This window comes from Blastomyces dermatitidis (genome assembly GCF_000003525.1).
Source record: "Blastomyces dermatitidis ER-3 genomic scaffold supercont1.2, whole genome shotgun sequence".
Taxonomy (NCBI): domain Eukaryota; kingdom Fungi; phylum Ascomycota; class Eurotiomycetes; order Onygenales; family Ajellomycetaceae; genus Blastomyces; species Blastomyces dermatitidis.
In genome coordinates, this window is record NW_025544775.1 from 3,220,878 (window position 1) to 3,245,077 (window position 24,200).

A 24,200-nucleotide genomic window follows, 5' to 3' on the forward strand; every position below is an offset into this window, starting at 1 on the left:
TCAGAGAAGAATCTGTAAATTACAAAGAATCTTGTGAAATAAGAAACTGAGTGACAGACTCTTTTCTCTTTATAATGACAAGAGATTTTTCCTCACTGAGATTTTTTATAGATGTGAAGAGTTTTTAGTGAGTATCACTGCAGTGCTGAGCTGACTCTATGAAGTCACTCAGTAAAAGGCTTCACAGATGAAGTCTTAGAGAGAGAGAAATATGTAAGAAATCTCACTTCTTACAGATTCTTTATCTCTATTTCTATCTCTCATGTAATCAATAGAGCTAGCAGCCCTTGACTACACACAACTATATAGACTGAAGTTTGTGAATACTATTTATAACTCAGCTTGAATGCTATTATACATTTGACCTCTACATTTTATCTTTCTATCATGAATACTTCTAGTAGTTAACAGTACATATCACGCCAAGCTACAAACACCTGAATAATCACCTGCGAGCACTTATTCTTACATCAATCTATTCAAAATTAATAGTAGTTTTATTAAAAAGCATTATTAAAAAGTAATATTAAAAATTGTTATCAAAAAACATTATCTTTTATAAAGTGAATATAAAAGTTACTAAAGTAACTATTTTCATCTCATTCTTATCTCAAGAATCAGTCATCTCATTATTCTTTATCTTGATATTAAGATTCTTTATCAGTGTTTATATTACAAGTTGAGTCATATGAGTAATACAGAGAATATGATCTTATTTATTATTTCAGAAATACAAAGTCAATTTTTGCTTCAAGCTCTTCATTATAGTGTAGTTATTCCCAGTATTATTAGTTATAATTATAAGAAGTCTGAGACTAATATTTTAATAGTCATATTTAATCACAGTCATTAATATCTCTGTTATATAATTCTCAGTATAACTACTGATCAATAATTCAAATTCAATTAATGTCTCTTAATAAGTTCTGTTCTCATCAATATAATAACATATAACTCTTATAAATATAAGATTATTTATACTAGTTTATATATTTACTGTGAGAGACACTCTTCAATGATTCTTCAACTCTGATTCTAGATATTATATATTAACTTTATAACTTTATAGTGTATCTCAAGATTGAACTGAAGACAGAATCAATATAAAATATGAAGATTTGAATTAAATATTTGAAGAAGTGTTTGAAATTCAGAATTTTCAATTATTATTATTATTATTATTCTTCCATTATACTCATATGCAAGCGGAGCTTATAATGAGTCCTTGCGTGATGTTAAATACAGGCCAAGTGTTGGTTATACAGGAGGAAATACAGGTGTTGAGACCATGCCAAGATAACAAGAACATAGGAAATACAAAGGAGTGACAATTAGATACATGCGATAATAACTTCCCAGCCCAGGAACATAGAGCGATTTTATTGAAGCGATTTGTACACCTCTGTATTTATTAGAAACCTGAGGTGCTTGAGTTCTGGATTTAATGTATCCCCTGCGGGTTTCGAACCCACACACCTTGGTTTCCCACGCCAAGGTGCTACCAGGTGGCCGCATTAACCATTCGGCCACCGGGGCCAGAATTTTCAATTGATTAAAGAGAAAGATTCAGAGATATATATATATAAAGTAATTATTCACAGAAGTTATCAGATGAGAGTTATGAAATCAGAGTACTGATATATAATTATTTTCATATAATTTTCTTAAAATTAGAAAGTTAGTGTTATTAAAAATTATTATTTAATAGAGTAACTTATCAGCTCAGTAGTAATTTTCTAATTATTTTTCTTTTATTATCTGCATTCTGATGACTTCAGATATCAGAAAATTTCTTCAGAGTTATAATCAGTTTATAATGAATATTTCTGAATGAAGTTACAGTGATTATAGCAGAGAGATGACTCTTCAGTAATCTATAATATAATCTATTAATAATTATTTCATAGTTCATCTCAGTATTTGTATTGAGTTTTTCATAAATTCTATAACCTGGAATCAGATATGAAGAATGAAGTAATTATTCATTATAATTGAAAGAGAGTATTCTGTATTGAATTGTAAATAATATAGACTTTGTAATTTACAGTAATTTCTTAAAGAGTTTAAAAATCTTCAATAGAAGTAAAAGAAGTGAAAGAAGTGAATTCAGAAGATATAATAATAATTTAAGAAAGATAATAATTTATTTTCAATAACTGATCACTAATATGTGTAAGAAGAATTAATATAAGAGAAAATAATCTTATTTCTTAGCTTAGTTATAATTTTAGTATTAACTCAGATTGAATATCATTGATGTATAAAAGTAAATAAATAAGCTTAATTAATCTCTATTATATTTCTTGAAATATATTAATATTATGAAAGAGAGTCTTATTAAATTATGTTATCAGATAATATCATTAAAAATATATTAATATTGTGAATATCAATGTTGAAAAAATGTTGATACTTATATATTATAGTAATTTGTAAATCATAATAGTTAAATATATATATATATATATATTATTCCTGACTTGATTACAACTTGTACAATAATTTTTGAAAACTCAAAATTAATTTTAATTATTAATAATTATGAACTTATAACTAACTAATATAAAAAGAAAAAAACTTTTTCTACTTATTATCTTTCTTCTCTTTCTCATTCTTCTTATTATTCTTTATAATTCACTTCTTATTCTTCTTCTTCTTCTTCTTCTTCTTATCTGAGATAATAATCATCTCAAAATCTCTCTTTACTGCCTTCTCAGAGAAGAGTTTCTACTACTTTCTCTTAGTCAGATTAATCTGTGTCTTAAAATCCTGCATTTTCTGATCTGCTGTCTTGACTTTTATCTCAGTAGTAAGCAGATTAACATACTCAGAGAGTAGAACTATCTTCTTAATATTCTGAATCATGAAGCACATTCAAGATCTGAATAAGATCTTAATTCTCTTCTTCTCTGTCAGCTTCTGCTAATCAATTAGAGAACAGAAGTATTATTAAAAATTGTTATCTCTTAATAAATAAAAAACTTATCAGTTTTAACTTCTTTATCTTCTATTTTAACACTCTCTTAATCTTCTTCTATTACTGCTTATTTATAGTAATACTCTTCTTCTCTCTCTCTCTCTTTATCTTGATCTCAAATTATTCTTAAGACTTCTTCTGATTTCACTACTACTGTATGAGACTCTTCACTATCTTCTTCTTCAATCTCTTACAGATAGTGTCATCTGCATTATTTCTATACTTAGTTCAGTTAAAATCTATCAGAAGTATTACTTAAAATTATCATCATTCTACTCTCTTACAAAGTTTCTTCAAGATATTATAATATATCTTATGATCTGTCTTCTCTTACTTAAATGTTTTCTTCTTCTCTCTCTTCAATCTGTGATAGCACTCATACACCTTGATAGTTCACAGAACTGTAGAATATTTGAAGAGAAGTAACATGATTAATTTCAGTTAGTGTTGAAGAGAAGTGAAGATAGAAGAGACAGTCGGAAATAATATAATAATAGTAATAATCATAATAATAATAATGCTAATAATGATTATAATAGTAATAATGATGATGATGATGATGATAATGATAATAATAGAAGAAAGAGTGTATTAGAATATATTACTGACTTATCAAATATAAAAAGACTTAAAGAAAATATTAACAGCTTTCAGTAATGTACAGAAACAGCTACAGTATTGTATAGTAATATTATCTTTATTCAATATATACACTGTTAATATTCTTTATATACAGTTATTATATAATCTGTATAAGAAATACATGCAGAAAACAGATCTTTATTACTAGAGTAAATAATTACAGTAATTCTCTATGTTTATATTATAAAGATAAGTTATTCTCATATCTTTCTTCTTTCTTTTCTTTTCTTCAATCAATCACTAATTTCAAGCTGATATGAAAACTATTAAAACACTCTCAGAAACTCTCAAATTAAAGAGTATAAACTAATTAAATTTCAAATATAGAAGAAATCAAATTATCTTCTATAGATTCAATTATTCACTCTCTTTTAAATAAAACAGCAGTCATATCTCTCTTCTTCTCAATTAAATGAAACATAGTCTGTGAAAAGTGAGTATCATATCTGATTATCATGATTAACACAGCCTCAGCACACAGAACTGTATATACACAGTATATACTGAACTGAGAGACTGTGTGAATTGTAAATCAGTAGCAGCATCTCAGAGAGAGCTGTGTAATATAAGAAAGCTATAACTCTTGATTATATGTACAGAGAATAAATCACTGCAGTAAGTGTATATATATTAAAGTAATGCTTTTTAATAATACTCAGTTTCTGATATGATGAAAATAGAGTCTCTTGATGAGATCTGTTTTTATCAGAAGTCAGAAAATCTTATATTTCTCAAGATTATCTTCACATGTCTTGTCTGTGAAATCAATGAGAGAAATCATTAATTTCAATATTCTGCTCTTGATATTATTCAAGTGATAGCAGAGTTTACTCTGATCACACTTTTTAAGTCTATATTTTCTAATTATTGACATTTATATAGATATATACTGATTATTTGTTAGATGATATTAAAATAATAACTTATTACAGATGTGTTACTCTCACTGTGAGAGATATATGATTAATAATAAATATTATAAAGACTCTGAGAAGTAAGTATTTTAAGAGTACTACAGCTCTGTAATCTTAATTTTTTTATTTTTATTTTTTATTTTTTTATTTTTCTTTTATTTTCTTTCTCTTCTTTTTTTCTTTCTCTTTTTTTTTTTATTGTGATTTTTTCTTGTTGTTATTTTATTTTATGTTTTTTTGTTCTTTTTTGTATTTTATATTTTTTTTTATTTAAAATGATATTAATTATAATCTGTATTCAGAAAAGTAATGATATTTGATAACACTCTCTATTGAATTTTCAACAAATAAGCACCATATTATGATATTATGTAAGTGAGAAATGATTTCATGATTTCATTTAATACTATTTTCAATAATGAGATTAGAATGAAAATATGACTAAGAATTCAAACATATTCTTTATCTAAGACTAGATTTTTATTTGAAAAGTGAATCTGAAACCTTTAATATTTAAAATAATATGATTTGAGATCAATGTAATGAATATAAATTATGATCAGAAGTAATGCTTTTAGATAATATAATAACTGTAAAGTTTGATTCTGATCTCAGATACGGTCACACGGTCAGTCTACATGTGATATTATATGAGATCACATTACAGTATTTTTTGCACAGAAAAGTTGGTTTTTCTTTAATATATAGAGAAATGAACGTAGATAAGAGTATAAAGAATGTAAATACAGTATAGACACAGTAGAGAACATCTGTAAAGAAAAGAATGAAGATTATCTATCAGAGTTGTACAGGCCGCAGAGCCGGCTGTTAATCTCAATCATAAATTTGATGAGATTCATGTGATATCATGTGAGATCACATTACTGTGTTTTTTGCATGGAAAAGTTGGTTTTTCTTTAATATATAGAGAGATTAATATTAGAAATAATATATATAAATATATTTAACTATCATGATTCACAAATCACTATAATATATTAGTATCAACATTTTTTCAATATTGATATTTATAATATTAATATATTTTTAATAATATTATCTAATAATATAATTTGATAATACTCTCTTTTACAATATTAATATATTTCAAGAAATATGACAGAGATGAATCAAGATTATTTATTTACTTTTATACATTGATAATATTCAATCTGAGTTAGTACTATAATTATAACTAAGCTAAGAAAGAAGATTATTTTCTCTTATATTAATTCTTCTTATACATATCAGTGATCAGTTAATGAAAATAAATTATTATCTTTCTTAAATTATTATTATATCTTCTGAATTCACTTCTTTCACATCTTTTACTTTTATTAAAGATTTATAAACTCTTCAAGAAATCACTAGAATTTATAAAGTCTATATTATTTACAATTCAATACAGAATGCTCTCTTTTAATTATAATAAATAATTACTTTATTCTTCACATCTGATTTCAGGTCATAAAATTTATGAAAAACTCAACACAAATACTAAGATGAACTATGAAATAATTATTAACAGATTGAATTATAGATTACTGAAGAGTTATCTCTCTGCTATAATTACTATAACTTCATTCAGAAATATTTATCATAGACTGATTATAACTTTGAAGAAATTTTCTGACATCTGAAGTCATCAGAATGCAGATAATAAAAGAAAAATAATTAGAAAATTACTACTGAGCTGATAAGTTACTCTACTAGATAATGATTTTTAATAACACTAACTTTCTAATTTGAAGAAAATCATGTGAAAATAATCATATATCAGTACTCTGATTTCATAACTCTCATCTGATAACTTCTGTGAATAATTACTTTGTATATATATATCTCTGAATCTTTTTCTTTAATTAATTGACAACTCTGAATTCTGAACACTTCTTTAAATACTTAATTCAAATCTTTATATTCTATATCAATTCTGTCTTCAGTTCAACCTTGAGATATACTACAAAGTTAATATATAATATCTAGAATCAGAGTTGAAGAATCATTGAAGAGTGTCTCTCACAGTGAATATATGAACTAGTATAAATAATCTTGAATTTATAAGAGTTATATGTTATTATATTGATAAGAACTGAACTTATTAAGAGACATTAATTGAATTTGAATCATTAATTAGTAGTCATACTGAGAATTATATGATAGAGATATTAATAACTGTGATTAAAAATGACTATTGAGATATTAGTCTCAGTCATCTTACAATTATAACTGATAATACTGTGAAGAACTATACTATAATAAAGAGCTTGAAGTAAAAATTGACTTTGTATTTCTGAAATGATAAATAAGATTACATTCTCTGCATTGCTCATATGATTCAACTTATAATATAAACACTGATAAAGAATCTTAACATTGAGATGAAGAATAATAAAATAGCTGATTCATGATATAAGAATGAGATAAAAGTGATTACTCAAGTAACTTTTGTATTCACTTTATAAAAGATAATGTTTTTTAATAACTCTTTTTAATAGTGCTTTTTAATAATACTTTTTGATAATACTACTGTTAATTTTGAATAGATTGACTAATAATTTAAATATCACAGATTTGCAACATTACTAATATAATTTATATCTTCTCTAAATAATAACAATGATTTTGTCACGTCTCCGGCCGCGCCAAGGCTCTGCTGCGGTTTTACACAGCTCATTGCTTTCATACAGATGATTTCATTCTGTTTAAATGGTTTCTAATCACTTCATGACATCATTCAGATATATCATAGAAAGATCTGATTAATAAATATAAGAATCTCACTTCTATACAAGGTCAGCAGATTACTCTTTCTTAGTAGTAAGATACTGCTGAGGTATCAGTCTGACTATTCTCACTTATAGAATGAGAGAAGGGTATTCACTCATCATCTATATAGAATAACTAGATACTGACTTCTCATTAAAGAAGTCAGTGATTTATTTTTCTTCTACTGAAATATATATAAGAGTTACTGCATATCTTATACAATCTTCTTAGTATACTAAGTATCATATCTGTGATATTCTTGTAATAATTCTGTAGTCTATGAGCTTGCTATTTAAACAAGATAGTCAAGCTCACTTATACAGCTTCTTAAACAACTATCTCTATATAACACTGCTGACTAGTCATCACTTCAGTTCTGTTATATTATAATTTAAATTGCTTAATCTGATTATAAGTTTGAATCAGTTAAGCTCTAACAGACTGATATAACCTCATGCACTCATGCTGAGATCAACTCAATCTCATTCTCTGAGAAAAACACTATATTATTTTCTAGAGTGTGTACATCTCTATCTTAGCAGAAATTCAAGATTTCTGAATCTGCTGCACATTTTGATATGAGCTCTTTAATTACTCTGTCACTGTCACAGTCTCTACACATCTACATCTATTATAAAGATAGAGAGATTAAGATCAGAGATTCTTAGAGATATAAGAGAAACATATTATCTGAATTTCACAGCTTTACTTATACTCTTAAATGAAAATTTCATCTTATTCTGAATCAGTATAATACTCATGAGATATAAGTAATATACACTATCAATCTTCTTGAAGACATATCTGCAACTACTTAAGTTATTAAGAAGAGAACACTTGAGCATATTCATACTATTATAACTTAAGAAGAATTCAAGAACATTCTACTGAATTAAATTAAAGATCACTGTAATCATGACTTCACAGTGATACAGCAGTTCAACTTATTACATTAATAAGATAATGAGAATTCTTTCAATTTCAATACAAGATTTGAAGAATATTAAGGGAAATTAACTGATAATTTGAATCAATTAAAAATACAGCTTTATCTTATAAAGCTGACTCATAAGATATGAATAATAATATTATAATATCAGAGTTTATCAATCAATTATACTAAGCTTATCAATCTGACTTCTCAGATCTATTTGAATAATCAATTCTCTGAGAAAAAGATTAACAAGATCTCTTCTAAGTAATCAATGATAAGATCTAAATAGTGCTGTGATAGCTTCAGTGTAGAGAAAGTAAAGAAGAATTTCAAGTATTCTGATTATTCACTCACTGTGAAGAAATATTAAAAAAGATTTGACAAAGATCTCTGTTTCAACTGTGAAGCTAGTGATTACTATATCAGTGATTGTAAGAAGCTGAAGAAGAAAAGAAATTAAGAAGATATCTTCTCAAAGTTAACTTCTCTTCTAACAAATGTATCTATGAAAGATAAAGAAGAGAAAGAAATGAAGAATTGATAATTCTTATATCTCTGAGTTTATGTTATAATCACAATATATACTCTGAATAAAGAGATATCAGTGAGATATTTACTTAACTTCAGAGTGAATATTAACTTCATATTCTATTTCTTTTCTTTGATAAAGAATTGAAAGAAGATAGATCTGTCAGATTATACAAAATTTACTGATAAAATAAAATATCACTGTTTTGATATAATTCAAGTGAAATGTATAATCACAGACTCAGAAGAAATCTTCAAGAAAAGTAGTCTGCTTCTTCATACAGTTAATATTATAGATGAGAATGTTATTCTAGATCTTCTGTGATTGAGAGAAAACAATTCTCTCATTAACTGAGTCATTCAGATATGATAGTACTGTCTCACTAATGAAGAGACAGTGATAGAGAAATCTGAAGAGTTTCATTGAAAGAATCTGAGAAAAAGATAGAGTTAATATACTATATAGCAGATGACTGAGACTTGAGAATAGATAGAGAAGTTATCACTCTCACTGCAAGATTAACAGCAGTATTTATCATTGAAGATGAATGTATATAATGTCTCTTTACAGATTATAAGAATGTCTTTTCAGAAGAAAAAGTAGTGAAGTTTCCTGATATCAAGATATAATATAAGATTTGTCTTGAAGATGATGTAACAGTGCTGTACAGACTCTTTTATAACTTGTTTATAAAGAAATTGAATATTCTGTTTAAATATCTTGAGGAAGTGTAATCAAAGAACTGAATATACTTATTAAAAAGTTCAGCAGAGATGTCTATACTCTTTGTGTCTAAGAAGAATGATAGACTATGTCTATATGTAGACTACAGAGATCTTAATAAGATAATAGTTAAGAATCACTATTTATTACTGTTAATTAATAAGATGATCAATTAATTATCTGAAGCAAAGATGTTCTTAAAGATTAATATATAAGATATCTATCATAGAATCAGAGTTAATAAAGATAATATTTGAAAAACAGCTTTTCATACTAAGTATAGTAATTTTGAATATCTTATTTTATCTTTTAATCTTTGTAATGCTTCAGTCATCTTTCAGATCTATATAAATGAAGTACTGTGAGACCTTGTTAATGTCATCTGCATAGTATACCTGAACAACATTCTAATCTTCTCAAAATCAGAGAAAGAACATGATATTCATGTTTGAGAAGTGTTGAGTCACTTGAGATAGTATTAACTCTATACAAACACTGAAAAATGCTCATTCTACATACAGAAGATTGATTTCTTAGATTATATTATTAAGATGAACAGCATTTCAATAAACAGAAGCTGAGTCTTTGTCATTGAGAACTGACTGATATTGCAGACATACTATAAGATACAGATATGTCTAAAATTTATAAATTTCTACAGATGATTCATTTATACATATTCATGAATTACTGCTTCTCTTGCAGATCTGTTAAAGAGAAGTATGAAAGACAGAAAAATAGAACTGTTTATTCTCACTTAAGATACTGTGTAGATATTTGTAGAATTGAAACAAGCTTTTACAGATACTATAATACTGAATCACTTTAACTCTGATTTACTCAGTCAGTGTGAGACTGATATATCTGAGAATGAAATCTATAAAATCTTTTCACAGTTGACACTGAAGATCTTTCAATATTGAAAGAATCAGAGAATAATCATCTCTGAAAATACAGATAATAAAATATCTGTGAAAGAAGACTTTTTCATAAAGTCTATAAGATGCTGTGAATGAAGATCAGTGATCTTCTTCTTTAAGAAGTTATCACTTATACAGAGAAGATATGATATTCATGATTAAAAGATATTAGTAATTGTTGAATTCTTTAAGATCTGGTGATATTATCTTCAGAATAGTAAGTACTCAGTATAAGTTCTCACTGATTATGCAAATCTGTGTTACTTCTTGACAACAAAGAGCTTGACAGAATGTTAAGTCAGATGAGTGAAGCTGCTTTCAGAGTATAATTTCTATATCTGATACTGTTCAGATCACCTTAACTCTGCTAATACACTGTCTAGACAGTCTGATTATAATATCATTGATATGAAGAAGAATTCTATAAAAGAATCTCTGTTATCACTGTAAAAGAAGCTGGCTGCAGAGAGTTGAGATTCTCTGAAGCTCAGAAACAGTGCTGATAAGACAGCTGTGTAACTCAGTATAGAAGATAAAAGAAAACTCAGGTCTCTGCAGAGAACTGACACTGAAGATCATGAGCTTCTTATATCACATCTTACAATTATTGAATTAATAAAGAATGAAACAGTCTATCATCTTAAAGAATGTAAATATAGTAGAGATACAGTAGAGAACACCTGTAAAGAAAAGAATGAAGATTATCTATCAGAGTTATACAGGCTGCAGAGCTAGCTGTTAATCTCAATTATAAATTTAATAAGATGCATGTGATTAGACTGACCGGCAGAACCATGAATTTCACATTTGATCTCATTTGATCTGATTTCATACATTTCTTGATGTGAGTCTCATCAGAACCAAGCCTCAAAGAAATCTGAAAATGAATTATTTCTGAGAGAAATGGCATGAAAAATGACCAGATTTAATTCAAGAACAGTGAAATGAAAGTAATTTCTCAGAATAAACTGTGAAAGATGATCATTCTTTCAAAATCAGAATGAGACTGAGACTGAAGATTAAAATCAGTCTTATTCAGTTCATTCAGTGATTACTTATATAATCAGAATTTGATAATGATTATTGATAATACTCATGAAACAACTAAATACATTCTTGTATAAGTTTATTCTTCACTTTCTCATGAAAACTACACTTCTCTGATATACTATGATCAGAGGTATTAAACTGTCTGATAATTTCATGTTTTATAATCATGAGTTTCTTGATTGTTTTTTCTTGTAATTGTCTCTGATAATAGTGATAAATATCTTGACTTGAGTTGAACTTTCACTTCATTCTCATCTCTGTAAATGAAATTATCAGAATATCATATATTATCAGTGTAACAGTTGAATATATACTCTTAACAATTTTTCATAACTCTAGAATTGATTTGATGTGTAAATTTATCAGATCATCTTGAAGATAGTAATCAAATTCAGTTTTATAAGCATGTAGTTTTGCCTGATTTTCAGTTGTAATCAATGTATATAAGTTCTGTTTGAAAGTTAGTATTATAGTTCTATATCATATGAAGTGTTATCAAAGATCATTACTTACTAGAGAATTGTATTTCACTGTCTTCACATCTTAAACATCTGCTTATTTAAATCTCTGATAGTTGACATTGTAGTAGTCTCAGACTAATTTAATATATAAGTCTCATTTCTTCTCTGTTCAATCTTGAGAAGTATAGATATTAACTTAATAGAAGAGATCTAGTAGAGCTGCTATAGCATAGTACTCTGCAAAAGATTGTTCAGTTTTATTGTAGTAATATATCAGTTTATTTCTTACAGCAATAATAGTCTGCACTATAGTATTATCTCAGACTGAATTTCTTTTTTAGTGATTCAACTGCTTCTTAAGATGAGTAAATAAACTATTATACACTCATCAGACTGACTGCAGTATTAATGTATAAGTGTTTGAGACTGTCTTTATTATCTTATAAAACTGAAACAGTAAATTAATCACATATTTCAACTAAGTTCACTTCATATCAGAAAGTTTTAATATCTGAATCTTTTCTTAATCAGAGTATTGCACTCAATGATCAATCATCTGACACAATTAAAGAGCTTAAATAGTTATTTCATATATTGAACTTTATCATATTCTAATATTCTGTATTATATTTAGTGATGTGACTGATTTATTTATTTATTAAATATCATGAAATTATTGTTATTGTTTAGAGAAGATACAAATTGCATTAACAATGTTTCAAATCTGTGATATTTAAATTATTAGTCAATCTATTCAAATTTAACAGTAGTGTTATTAAAAAGCATTATTAAAAAGCAATATTAAAAAGTATTGTTAAAAAACATTATCTTTTGTAAAGTGAATATAAAAGTTACTTGAGTAATTACTTTCATCTCATTCTCATTCCAAGAATCAGCTATCTCATTATTTTTTATCTTGATATTAAGATTCTTTATCAGTGTTTGCATTACAAGTTAAACCACATGAGCAATGCAGAGAATATGACCTTGTTTATTATTTCAGAAATGCAAAGCTAATTTTTGCTTCAAGCTCTTTATCATAGTGTAGTTATTCACAGCATTATCAGTTGTTATTATTATTATTATTATTATTCTTCAATTATAGATGTATGCAGTCAGAGACTATGACATTTACCTGAGAAGTAAAAGTTCTCAGAGTTTTTCCTATATCTATACAGTTAACTATTATACATTCACCAATTTCAGATATGCAAAATCAGAAAATTTCAGCTCTGAATATAAAAACTGTTTACAAATTGCAGTATTTTAACATCTTCTGATACTTTGAAACCATTTGACATGATAAAAGAAAAGAGAACACAGTCTTAAAGATAGACACATTAAATAGATAGATAGAAAAGAATAGAAAGAAAAAAGTAAAGTAAAATAACAAGAGACTGTAATGAAACAAATTATTGAAAGATAGTATATAGCTGTTTTAACAGACTATATCTGATCAATTTCCTTTTCTTCATATTCAGATATTTCTAAATTCAGTCATTTTCTTATAGCTGCTTGAGTTTCTGATAGAAAGTCTATTAAGTATTTAATTCCTATCTCAGTTGAGAATAAGAATCTCATATTTAATTGAGTTAGATCATACTTGTCTTTCAATCTGGCTCTGAGACTATTATATAATGCACAGTGCATTACAATATGCTTAGAATTCTCATTTATATTATAGAATGAGCATTCTATTGAATCAAATCTATCATCAAATCTTTGTATATAAGATTTAAAATAGTCATGTTCTAATTTCAGCTGTATTATAGATGAGAATATTTTCTTTCTACATTTAATTGAAAAAGATTTTCATTTGAGTTTTATTTCAAATCATGAATAATGTATACTCTTCTTTTGTTTCTGTCAGCTTTCATTTCACTTGTCTAAACAAGATTCTTTTATTTTTGTCTTTATAAAAGATCAGAACATAATTTTTTAAACAGATCTGCTTAATTCTGAATCTTTTTTTACAACTGAATCAGCTAATTCATTATCATGAATATTCATATGAGCAGGAACTCAGTGTAGATCAATTATCAGCTTTGATGTTCTTCTCTTTTGAATTCTTAAAATGAAGTGTAAGATCTGTTCAAGATTCATTTAATTATTATAAATCTGACTATTTCTAAGTGTTTTTAAAGCAGCTTGACTATCAGAGAATATTCATATCTCTTTCAAATTATTTTCTCTTTTATGAGATTTTATTTCAATAAGTTTGAAAGCTTTCACTATTATTAATAGTTCAGCATCAAAGACTTCAGATTCACAGTCTAAATTTCAGAAATCTGAGATAAAATTAATATTATCTTCAGTATAAGCAATGTCTGTATCTAATCTATTCAAATTCTCATTTTTTGAGTCATCTGAATAAATCAGAATAGAGTCTTTTATATTGATTGTAGAAATTCTCTTCAAATGCTATTCATATTCTTTCTCTTTAGATAGTTCACTTATTTATAAGTCTATAAGTGATTCAAGCTTTTCTCTTCAGAGAGATAACTTCTCATGATCAACTTTTTCAATATTTAAAGAAGAAAATTGATTTTTAATCAGTGAGCATAGTCTGTACAGTTGAGAAGACATTTTCTTTGAAGAATTATTTTTATTTCAATCAAGAAATTTATTTTAATTCAGTTCATTTTCAGAGTTAACTAATGAAAATGAGAAAGAGACTCTTTCTCTGATTATATAATTTGAGCTCATCTTTATAACACTCAGAGCATAGTTTATACAGATCTTTTCAAATCTAATAGCAGGAGAGAGAATTAAAGCTTCAATTTTTATTGCTTTAATAGAAGATGATTTGAATGCTCTCAGAATTCTTCTCAAAGCTCTGTTTTACAGACTTTGAAAGAGTTCAGTGAAATTTCCTTGATTATTTTACTAAACTTGAACTTCATAATCAGCTACTGAGATAATACAGGCTATATATAACTGTCTCATATTCTGAAAGAATAGATCTCTCTCTGTATTTAATAGTCTGATAATGTTATTCAATAGTCTTTCTGCCTTGACAGTTCTTTGTTATTATTATTATTATTATTCTTCAATTATAGATGTATGCAGTCAGAGACTATGACATCTACCTGAGAACCTTTAGTTCTCAGGGTTTTTCCTATATCTATAGAGTCAACTATTATACACTTATCAATTTCAGATATGCAAAATCAGAAAATTCCAGGCCAGAATACAAAAACTGTTTACAAATGCAGTATTTTAACACCTTTTAATACTTTGAAACCATTTGAAAATATCATGACAAAGGAAAAGAGAACATAGTCTTAAAGATAGACACATTAAATAGATAGATAGAAAAGAACAGAAAGAAACAAGTACAGTAAAGAGAGACTATAATAAAATAAAATTATTAAAAGATAGTGTATAGCTGTTTTAACAGAATATATCTAATCAATTTCCATCTCTTCATATTCAGATACTTCTGAATTGAGTCATTTTCTTGTAGCTGCTTGAGTTTCTGATAAAAAGTCTATTAAGTATTTAAGTCCTGTCTCAGTTGAGAATAAGAACCTCATATTTAATTGATTTAAATCATACTTCTTCTTTAATCTGACTCTGAGACTATTGTATAATATATAATGTATTATAATATACTCAGAATTCTCATTTGTATTGCAGAATGAGCACTCTGTTGAATAAAATCTATCATCAAATCTTTGTTTATAGAATTTGAAATAACCATGTTCTAGTTTTAGCTGAATTATGAATGAGAATATTTTCTTTTTGCATTTAATTGAACAAGATTTTCACTTTGATTTTGTCTCAAATCCTGAATAATGTATACTCTTCTTTTGTTTCTGTCAGCTTTCATTTGACTTGGTTAAACAAGATTCTTTTATCTTTCTCTTTATAAAAGATCAGAACACTGTTTTTTAAATAGATCTGCTTAATTCTGAACTCTTTTTTGCCCCTGAATCAGCCAATTCATTGCCATGAATATTCCTATGAGCAGGAACTCAATACAGATGAATTATCAGTTTAGATGTTCTTCTCTATTGAATTTTCAAAACAGAGTTTAAAATCAGTTCAAGATTCATTTAATCATTATGAATCTGACTATTTCTAAGTCTTTTTAAAGTCACTTGACTATCAGAGAATATTCATGCCTCTTTCAAATTATTTCCTCTTTTATGAGGTTTTATTTCAATGCGTTTGAAAGCTTTCACTATTTCAAATACTTCAGCATCAAAGACTTCAGATTCACAGTCTAAATTCCAGAAATCTGAGATAAAATTGATATTATCTTCAGTATAAGCAATGCCTGCACCTAATCTATTCAAATTCTCATTTTTTGAGCCATCTGAGTAAATCAGAATAAAGTCTTTTATATTAATTGTAGAGATCTTCTTCAAATACTGTTTATATTCTCTCTCTTTAGATAGTTCACTTATTTATAAGTCTATGAGAGATTCCAGCTTTTCTCTTCAGAGAGATATCTTCTCATGATCAATTTTCTCAACATTTAATGAAGAAAATTGATTCTTAATAAGTGAACATAGTCTATACAGTTGAGAAAGCATTTTCTTTAAAGCATTATTCTTATTTCAATCAAGGAATCTATTTCAATTCAGTTCATTTCCTGAGTTAACTGATGAAAATGAAGAAGAGACTCTTTCTCTGATTATATGATTTGAGCTCATCTTTATGACTCTCAGAGCATAGTTCATACAGATCTTTTCAAATCAAATAACAGAAGATGGAATTGAGGCTTCAATTTCCATTGCTTTAATAGAAGATGATTTGAATGCTCTCAGAATTCTTCTCAAAGCTCTGTTTTATAGACTTTGAAACAGTTCAGTGAAGTTATCTTGATTGTTCTGTCAAACTTAAACTTCATAATTAGCTACTGAGATAATACAGGCTATGTATAACTGTCTCATAGTCTGAAAAGATAGACTTCTCTCAGTATTTGATAGTCTGATTATACTATTCAGTAGTCTCTCTGCCTTAATCATTCTTTGTTGAATATGATATTTAAAATTCAACTTGAAGTTTAACCATACTCCTAGTCATTTGACATTCAAACTGGGTTTAATCTCTTTATTCAGAAGAGTTAGACTTAGTTCTATCTCATTAAATCTGAGAAAAAAGTGAATTAACTCAGTTTTATTCATATTAAATTGAATTAGATTGATATCTGCTCTAACAAAGATTTCCTTTACTGCTTTCTCAATCACTTCTAAATTTTCTTTGATTGTCTTTGAACTGTAGAGTAGATCAATATCATCTATATAACTTGAAGATCTCACTATTTTCATCTCTCTATTCTTGAATAAATATGCAGTGTATATTGCAAATAAAACAGGTGAGATTGAAGATTCTTATGAATCATAAGAACTACTATCTAATGTTAGAACCGTGTAATGGGATCTGTCGAATTGACAATGGAACTATCAAAAATTCTGGTCCTGGTCCCAGACACGGTCACACGGTCAGTCTACTTATGATACTTCTATTTTTATCTCAGTTTTATCTTGTTTTCTTTCATCAAAGAATAGTTGTATAATTCTTTTAGATATGAAATAATTAACTCATTTTATTAGAGAAAGTGACAGTTTTAACATCTTCAAAGTTTGAATCATCTTAGACTTTGAAACATGATCAAATGCATCTTTTATATCAATAAAAACTGCAGTTGAGACCAGGCCTTCATACTTTGCTACTTGAATATCATGAATAACTGAGAGAACAGTGTCAATTGTAGAACATTGTTTTCTATCTCTCATTTATTCATTAAATAGAAGAGAATCACTAATAGAGCTTATAAAAGATAATCTAGTAGCTATTATCTTTTCTAGAACTTTTTTCAAACAGTTCAACAGAGATATTACTCTATATAACTTAGAAACGGAAGCTTTTCTATTAGATTTTATAAGAATTACTTCAGTAGCTTCTCTGCAGCATTCAGAATGATAATCATTTCTTAAGAGAGTGAAAAAGAGCTCAAAATATTCATTCTTCAAGTAGGAATATGTGTTTTGAATAATTAAATGATTAATTGAATCAGGCTCTGCAGCAGTTTTAATTGAACTTGAGAATATTACTGACTCTAGTTCATCACATGTAAGCTCAGATCATTCCCAGTTATTTTCAATATATTCATGAAATGACATATTCTTCTCTTCTAAATGTGATGAGTTTTGAAAGAGAATTCTTATAAAAGCTTGACATTTTTTCTTAAAAGAGTTTGCTGTATATAATTCATTCTGAAATTCATATTCTAAGGTTGAAAGCTTTACTACACTTCTTGTTTTAGTATAGTTGAAGGCTTTAAAAACTTCTTTTTCTTATGCTTCTTCAAGAAATTTGTTTCAGCAATCTGTTTTGACTTTTTTAATATCTGAAAAATATTCATTTCAAATAGCTTTGAACTCTTCATCAGATATTAAGTTATTCTTTCACTCTCTCTTAGCAGTGACTAATGACTTTCTTTTAGAAGTGATATTCTCATTTCATCAAGGTTTGAAATACTCAGAAGACTTTTTCTTTGAAATATTTTCTGCAATACTTTTTAGAAGAATAGATATAATCAGCTTTACTCTATTCTCAAGCATTTCATTTGAGATATCTTGACTTTGATTCTAATAGAGCTCACTCTGTCTTTCAGATTTCAGCTATTTTACTCTTTCTTCAACTACTTTTCAATCAGCTTTTTCAAAGTTATACTGATTAGAGAGAAGAGAATTTTCACTTCTTTATTTTTCACTCAGTTCAATATCAAATTGAATGATCTCATAATCTGATTCTGAGGTTTCATTTGAATCAATAAACCAGTTTATAAGTCTTTTTTCAATTAGATTTTATGACATGAAAGTTAGATCTATAATAGATTTCTGTTTCATGCCTTTTCTAAAGAAAGTTTATTAATCAGACTTGTTAACTAAATCTATTGAATACTTAAAAGTTTATTCAATCAGTTTATCTGCTCTTACTGCTCTTGTACACTCTGAGTTCTATCAGAGATGATGTGTATTGAAGTCTTCTATAATTATAGAGTTTTTTAAGGAAGTTATATTCAAAAATCCTCTATCAATTATTCAGATGTTGATGTTTTCTTTCAATGACTTTTCATTATAGATATTTATAAGTTGAATAGTATCAAACTCATTCTCTTTATCTATAATATCACTCACTAGAATATCAGAGTCAGATATGATATCAAATCTCAAATTAAATTAATATCTTGATCTTTTTCTCTCATAGATCACTACTCTTGATTTTATCTCAGATTTTTCAGAAAGAAAGAAGTAATAGCTTGAATAAGAAATAATGTACTTTTACTCAGTATCAAAGTTTGATTCTTGAAGAAGTACAAAGTCAACTTTTTATTCAAATACAATCTGAAGATAAGAATAAATGTAATTTGAGTTTCTATTCACATTATTTTGAATAAATGTGATTTTTGAAGAGTTTTTAAACTTTTTTTGTTGTTTTTGTTGTATATTCATACTAAGAGAGAGTAGAGATAGAGTAGAATCTAATCTCTATCATCAGATAGTAAATTATAACTATTTTGAAAAGTAGAAATCTCAACTGCTTGCATTATATCTAGTTTATCATCAGAGTCATTTCTCACTTCTCTAATCTTAACAGAAGTTTAAGAATTCAAATTCTGTTTACACTTAGCTGAAGAATTGAAGTTTGAAGATCTAGATAGTTGAGAATTTCTTCTTTTTAAGTTTGCAGTTGTAGATTTACTAGCTTGACTTTTCTCTTCAGTTTTAGATTCACTTTAAGCTTCATCTTTTCTTAAGTTCTTCTGAGTTCTTGAAGTAAATACACATTCTTTTGAGCTAGATGCATGTTTTTCTTTGCAATTGAAGCACTTAAGCACAGTATGTTGACATATTTCACCTCTTTTTAAGCATATTTCATATTTATGCTCACTAGTTTTGTGATCTCTAGCACAGAATGTGCATTTTGAGTCTCTGAAATAAGAGATTGTAAAGTGTTCACATCTTTGACAGTTTGAACACTGTGTTTGAGCTTTGAGATTCATTCTTGAGTCTTTGTATTCATGAACTCTCATTTTCAAACCTGCTACTCTTACTTTAAAGACTCTTGATTATTCAAGTGTCTTTGTATATACTAGAACAGAGACATTCCTTCTACTCTGTCTGAACTCAATTGAATTAAGTCATACAGGCTCTTTTCTCAGTTGAATAGAATTATATTCTTTCAATTCATTTTTAAGAAGTAGCATTTCTTTCTCACAGTCAAAGATTTCAACTGAAATATCATGAAGAATGAATTTATCTCACTTTTCATCTCTCTCAGATAGAATTATTGTGTTTAACAGAGATTCTACTGCTAACTTTCAGAGATTCTCATTCTGAATAAGGAATTCTGCACTGAATTCAGACATTATGAGCAGAATGATGAAGTTTTCAAAGAAGAATAGCTCAATTGAAGCTATAACTGATTTTTAAACTTCAATATCAGTCATTAACTGAGAAAAGAACTGCTGATTGATTTCATTTCTAATTCTGAAAATGAGATTTGAGTTTAGCTTATTTCTCTGTAAGATGTTCTGATTTGAGACTTTGAGAATAAGTCTTCTATTTCTGAAGATTTGAAGATTTTTCTCTTTCTGCATTTTTTTCCTCACTCTTCTATCAATAGAAGTATGAGCAGTATTCTTCTCAGTTTTCTCAGAATTTTAAGCAGATTTTGAGACAGCAGATTTAGAGACAGCAGGTTTAGAGACAGCAGATTCAGCTGTTTGAGCATATGTTTTCTTCTGATTTAAAGAAGAAGAAGAAGAAGAAGTAGAAAAGAAAGAAGAGCAAACTGAAGAGTCAGTAATTATATTAGAAATTTTCAAAGTTTTTAGAACTGTGTTTGAAATTCCAAGTTTGAACTTGATCACTTCCTGTAGTTATCTAGTCTGAGTATGAAGAATTAACAGAACTTCTTCATTCATCTCACTCAGACACTGCTTTTCAAGAATTTTACTTACTTTTTCAAGTTTCTGTATTTCAAGAACTTGTTATTTCTCTATTTCTTCTTTCTTTCTTCTCTTCAGAATTTCAATCTCAGAAATAGTATTTGAGAAAGCATTCTTTTCCACATCAACTGAGTGTACTTTTGAACTCATTATTCTTACTCAATGAAAAGTTGATCAGACTAATTCAATTGAGATATTTATTAAACTCTTTTGAATTGAAAAGTTGATCAGACTGTTTCAATTAAGAGATTTCTAAGTCTGTTTTCAATTGAAAAGTTGATCAGACTATTTCAAAAGAAGAATAACAGACTTTTATGTATAAAACACCTGATTTTTTTCACACTAGTTCAGTAACTAGGTTAGATTTTTGAAGTGAATCTAATAAACTAAAATTGATTTTTAAGATAAATCAATAAAATCATTACAATCTCTTTCTTGAGATACAGTGAGAAAAAGTATAATATCAATTGATAATAAATCAGATAATATGACAGTTTTTAAGAGAAAAACTGACAAAAAATAAATCAATTTTTTGCAGAGAAATTGATTAAAACTATTCAATTTTATTCTAAATCATTCAATTCTCCTCACACAACAAGTGTACAACTCAAATCAGTTAATAAAGAGTGTAAAAAAGAATTAAGTATTAATAAAATCTCTTCAGTCACTGAAAAAGTAATTCTTACTTAAAAGAATATGAAATTATAACAGAAAATAACTCTGTTTTTAATTCTTTGTAAGAATATTGTGTAAAACTCAGAGAAAAACATCTTACTTTTTCAAGAGAAGTAAAAAACTATTTCTAAGATCTTTTTTTTGCATTAAATACTGCAGAAGAATGAGATAGAAACTGCTAAGATATACACTACTATATACTCTCTATCAAGACTTTTCCTCTTCAAAGTCTTGATATTATAGAGAATATAAGTCTGTTTCTATATAATAATGTAAATATTGCCAGCGGGATGTAGAGGAACTGGTTATTTATATCTCAAAATAGAAGACTTTCTCAATAATTATATCAATATAGAGTTAATTCTCAAATTCAATAGAAATCTAGTATTGCTGTTCTCAATCTCTTGCAGAATCTATTGAATATTGAGGTATTAAAACTAGATTTAATATATCTCACTGTGCAGGGATCAAAGGCTCAGTCAGACCTTGAGATATACTGATTTTATAGTTGTCGTGTCTGCTGATTATGTATCAAGTACAGTTGCTGAGGTATCTCTTTGTATTTTTCTGCTGGGAATGGGCCAGATCGGGAGGGGCGGTACAAGAGTGGAACTTGGTGTTAATGTCCTAACAGTTCTTTGTTAAATATAATATTTAAAATTCAACTTAGAGTTTAATCATACTTCTAATCATTTAACATTTAAACTGAGTTTAATCTCTCTATTTAAAAGAGTTACAGATAGTTCTTTCTCATTGAATCTAGAAAAGAAATGAATTAACTCAGTTTTATTCATATTAAATTGAATTTGATTGATATCTGCTCTGACAAGGATTTTCTTTACAGCTTTTTCAATCACTTTCAAATTCTCTTTGATAGTTTTTGAGCTGTAGACTAGACCAATATCATCTACATAACTCGGAGATTGCACTATTTTTGTGGCGGGCTGCGCCCGATCAATTATATAGACTATTCCGTTACACTCCACAGATTCCAACTGCTGTAATGGGATCAGTCGAATTGGTAATGGGACTATCAAAAAATCTGGTCCTGGTCCCAGACACGGTCACACGGTCAGTCTAGGACTCACATTACAGTGTTTTTTACATGGAAAAGTTGGTTTTTCTATAATAAATAGAGTATATTAATGAATGTATAGGTTGTAATGAATGTAGAGAAGAGTATAAAGAATATTCATTGAGATATGAACATTCGAAGTTGATTGTAATTGATGGTGGAAACGAGCGTTAGGTGCCTGATTACGTTAATTGTTGGTCTCGCCCCCAGACTAGGGATAGACTGCCGTAGATTTTAGCAAAATCGTTTCCCGCTCACTCTCGCTCATCATTACTAATTACTGACGTCAAGGTTTACGTTGGTTAATTGAGACTGAAAATGGATCTCTCTCATATTCATCGCAACCCTCTCAAGCTGGAACATTTACACCGTTAACCAAATTTCGCCACCGCTCTGATTACAGGCGCGGGCAGCGGGATAGGGTTCGCTGTGGCCCAGCTGTGCCGCTCGCACGGCATGAACCTCATTCTCGTAGATATCCACGCCGATAACCTGACCCATGCCCATTCGATCCTGGGCGACACTCCGACGGCTAAGACGCTCACGCATATCATGGATGTCAGCTGGCTTCCTGGGAATATCTGTCGCGGAAAGTCGGAGAGATGTTTCCTGGTGGGGTGGATCTGTTAATGCTCAATGCAGGCGCGAACTTTAAGCCGAAAGTCCCGGGGATGCCCTGGGAGGATTCGGAGTATTTCCAAAAGGTTTGTGGTTTACCTTTTTTTTTTATCCTTTGACATCACTACTCTTCAGTAGCGGATGTCCATTATGGGGGTGCTACTGCTAATCTGTATACACGCCCGTATATATGCATCCTAGACATTTTCCACCACCTTCATGGGTGTCGTAAATGTACTGTCTGTATTCCTCCCAGTGGTTACCGCCTCAGCCGACGAGCCGCGAGCCATCATAATTACCGGCTCAAAGCAAGGCATTACGAATCCGCCGGGAGGCAAAATCCAGCATACAACGCAAGTAAGTCTGCCGTGAAATCCATTGCGGAACACCTCAGTCACGATCTCCTCCCGAACAAGAACGTTTCTACACACCTTCTCATTCCCGGGTGGACGTACACTTCCATGGCGGGAAGCAGTGGTGTTTTGCCCGATACCCAGAAACCAAAGGGTGCATGGCTGCCTGAGCAGGTGGCAAGGTATATGTATGACAAGATGGGCAAGGGGGAATTTTATATCATTTGTCCCGACGACGAAGTCTCTGAGTCACTCGACCGGGCTAGAATGGCATGGGCAATGGAGGATGTTATGGAACGCCGGCCACCGCTGTCAAGGTGGAATGATATGTGGAAGGATGTCGCGGCAGAATGGATCGAGAAGGATTCGGCTTTGAGGAAGAAAGCCTGACGGTCAGGAGGAATTTTGTAGTTGAAACGGATGTTATCTTGTGAGTTTTTGCGACGTGATTTCGATGCTGGCATTTTTAATGAACTCCGGAGCAGGATATCTAGCATGAAAACGGGTGATGAAATATTTGTGAAAGTAAAAATGTTAAAAACATGGCTGTGTAAAATATGTGGACACCAAACAGAAACTCCCTTCCACCCAT

At 28.5% G+C, this 24,200-nt stretch overlaps 1 protein-coding gene and 1 pseudogene across 2 annotated transcripts; one reads left to right on the forward strand and one right to left on the reverse strand.

Moving 5' to 3' along the window:
• Positions 1 to 1,447: 1,447 nt before the first annotated feature.
• Positions 1,448 to 1,536, reverse strand: BDCG_16419 (annotated as a pseudogene). The gene has a single exon. The product of its transcript is annotated as a tRNA-OTHER (tRNA).
• Positions 1,537 to 23,093: 21,557 nt separating this feature from the next.
• BDCG_01760 (short chain dehydrogenase/reductase) lies at positions 23,094 to 23,998 on the forward strand (the record flags this gene model as incomplete). Its single annotated transcript, XM_045417294.1, has 4 exons — positions 23,094 to 23,241; positions 23,280 to 23,341; positions 23,457 to 23,612; positions 23,672 to 23,998. 4 exons carry the CDS (start codon positions 23,094 to 23,096, stop codon positions 23,996 to 23,998), a joined length of 693 nt encoding a protein of 230 aa, XP_045274152.1.
• Positions 23,999 to 24,200: the final 202 nt, after the last annotated feature.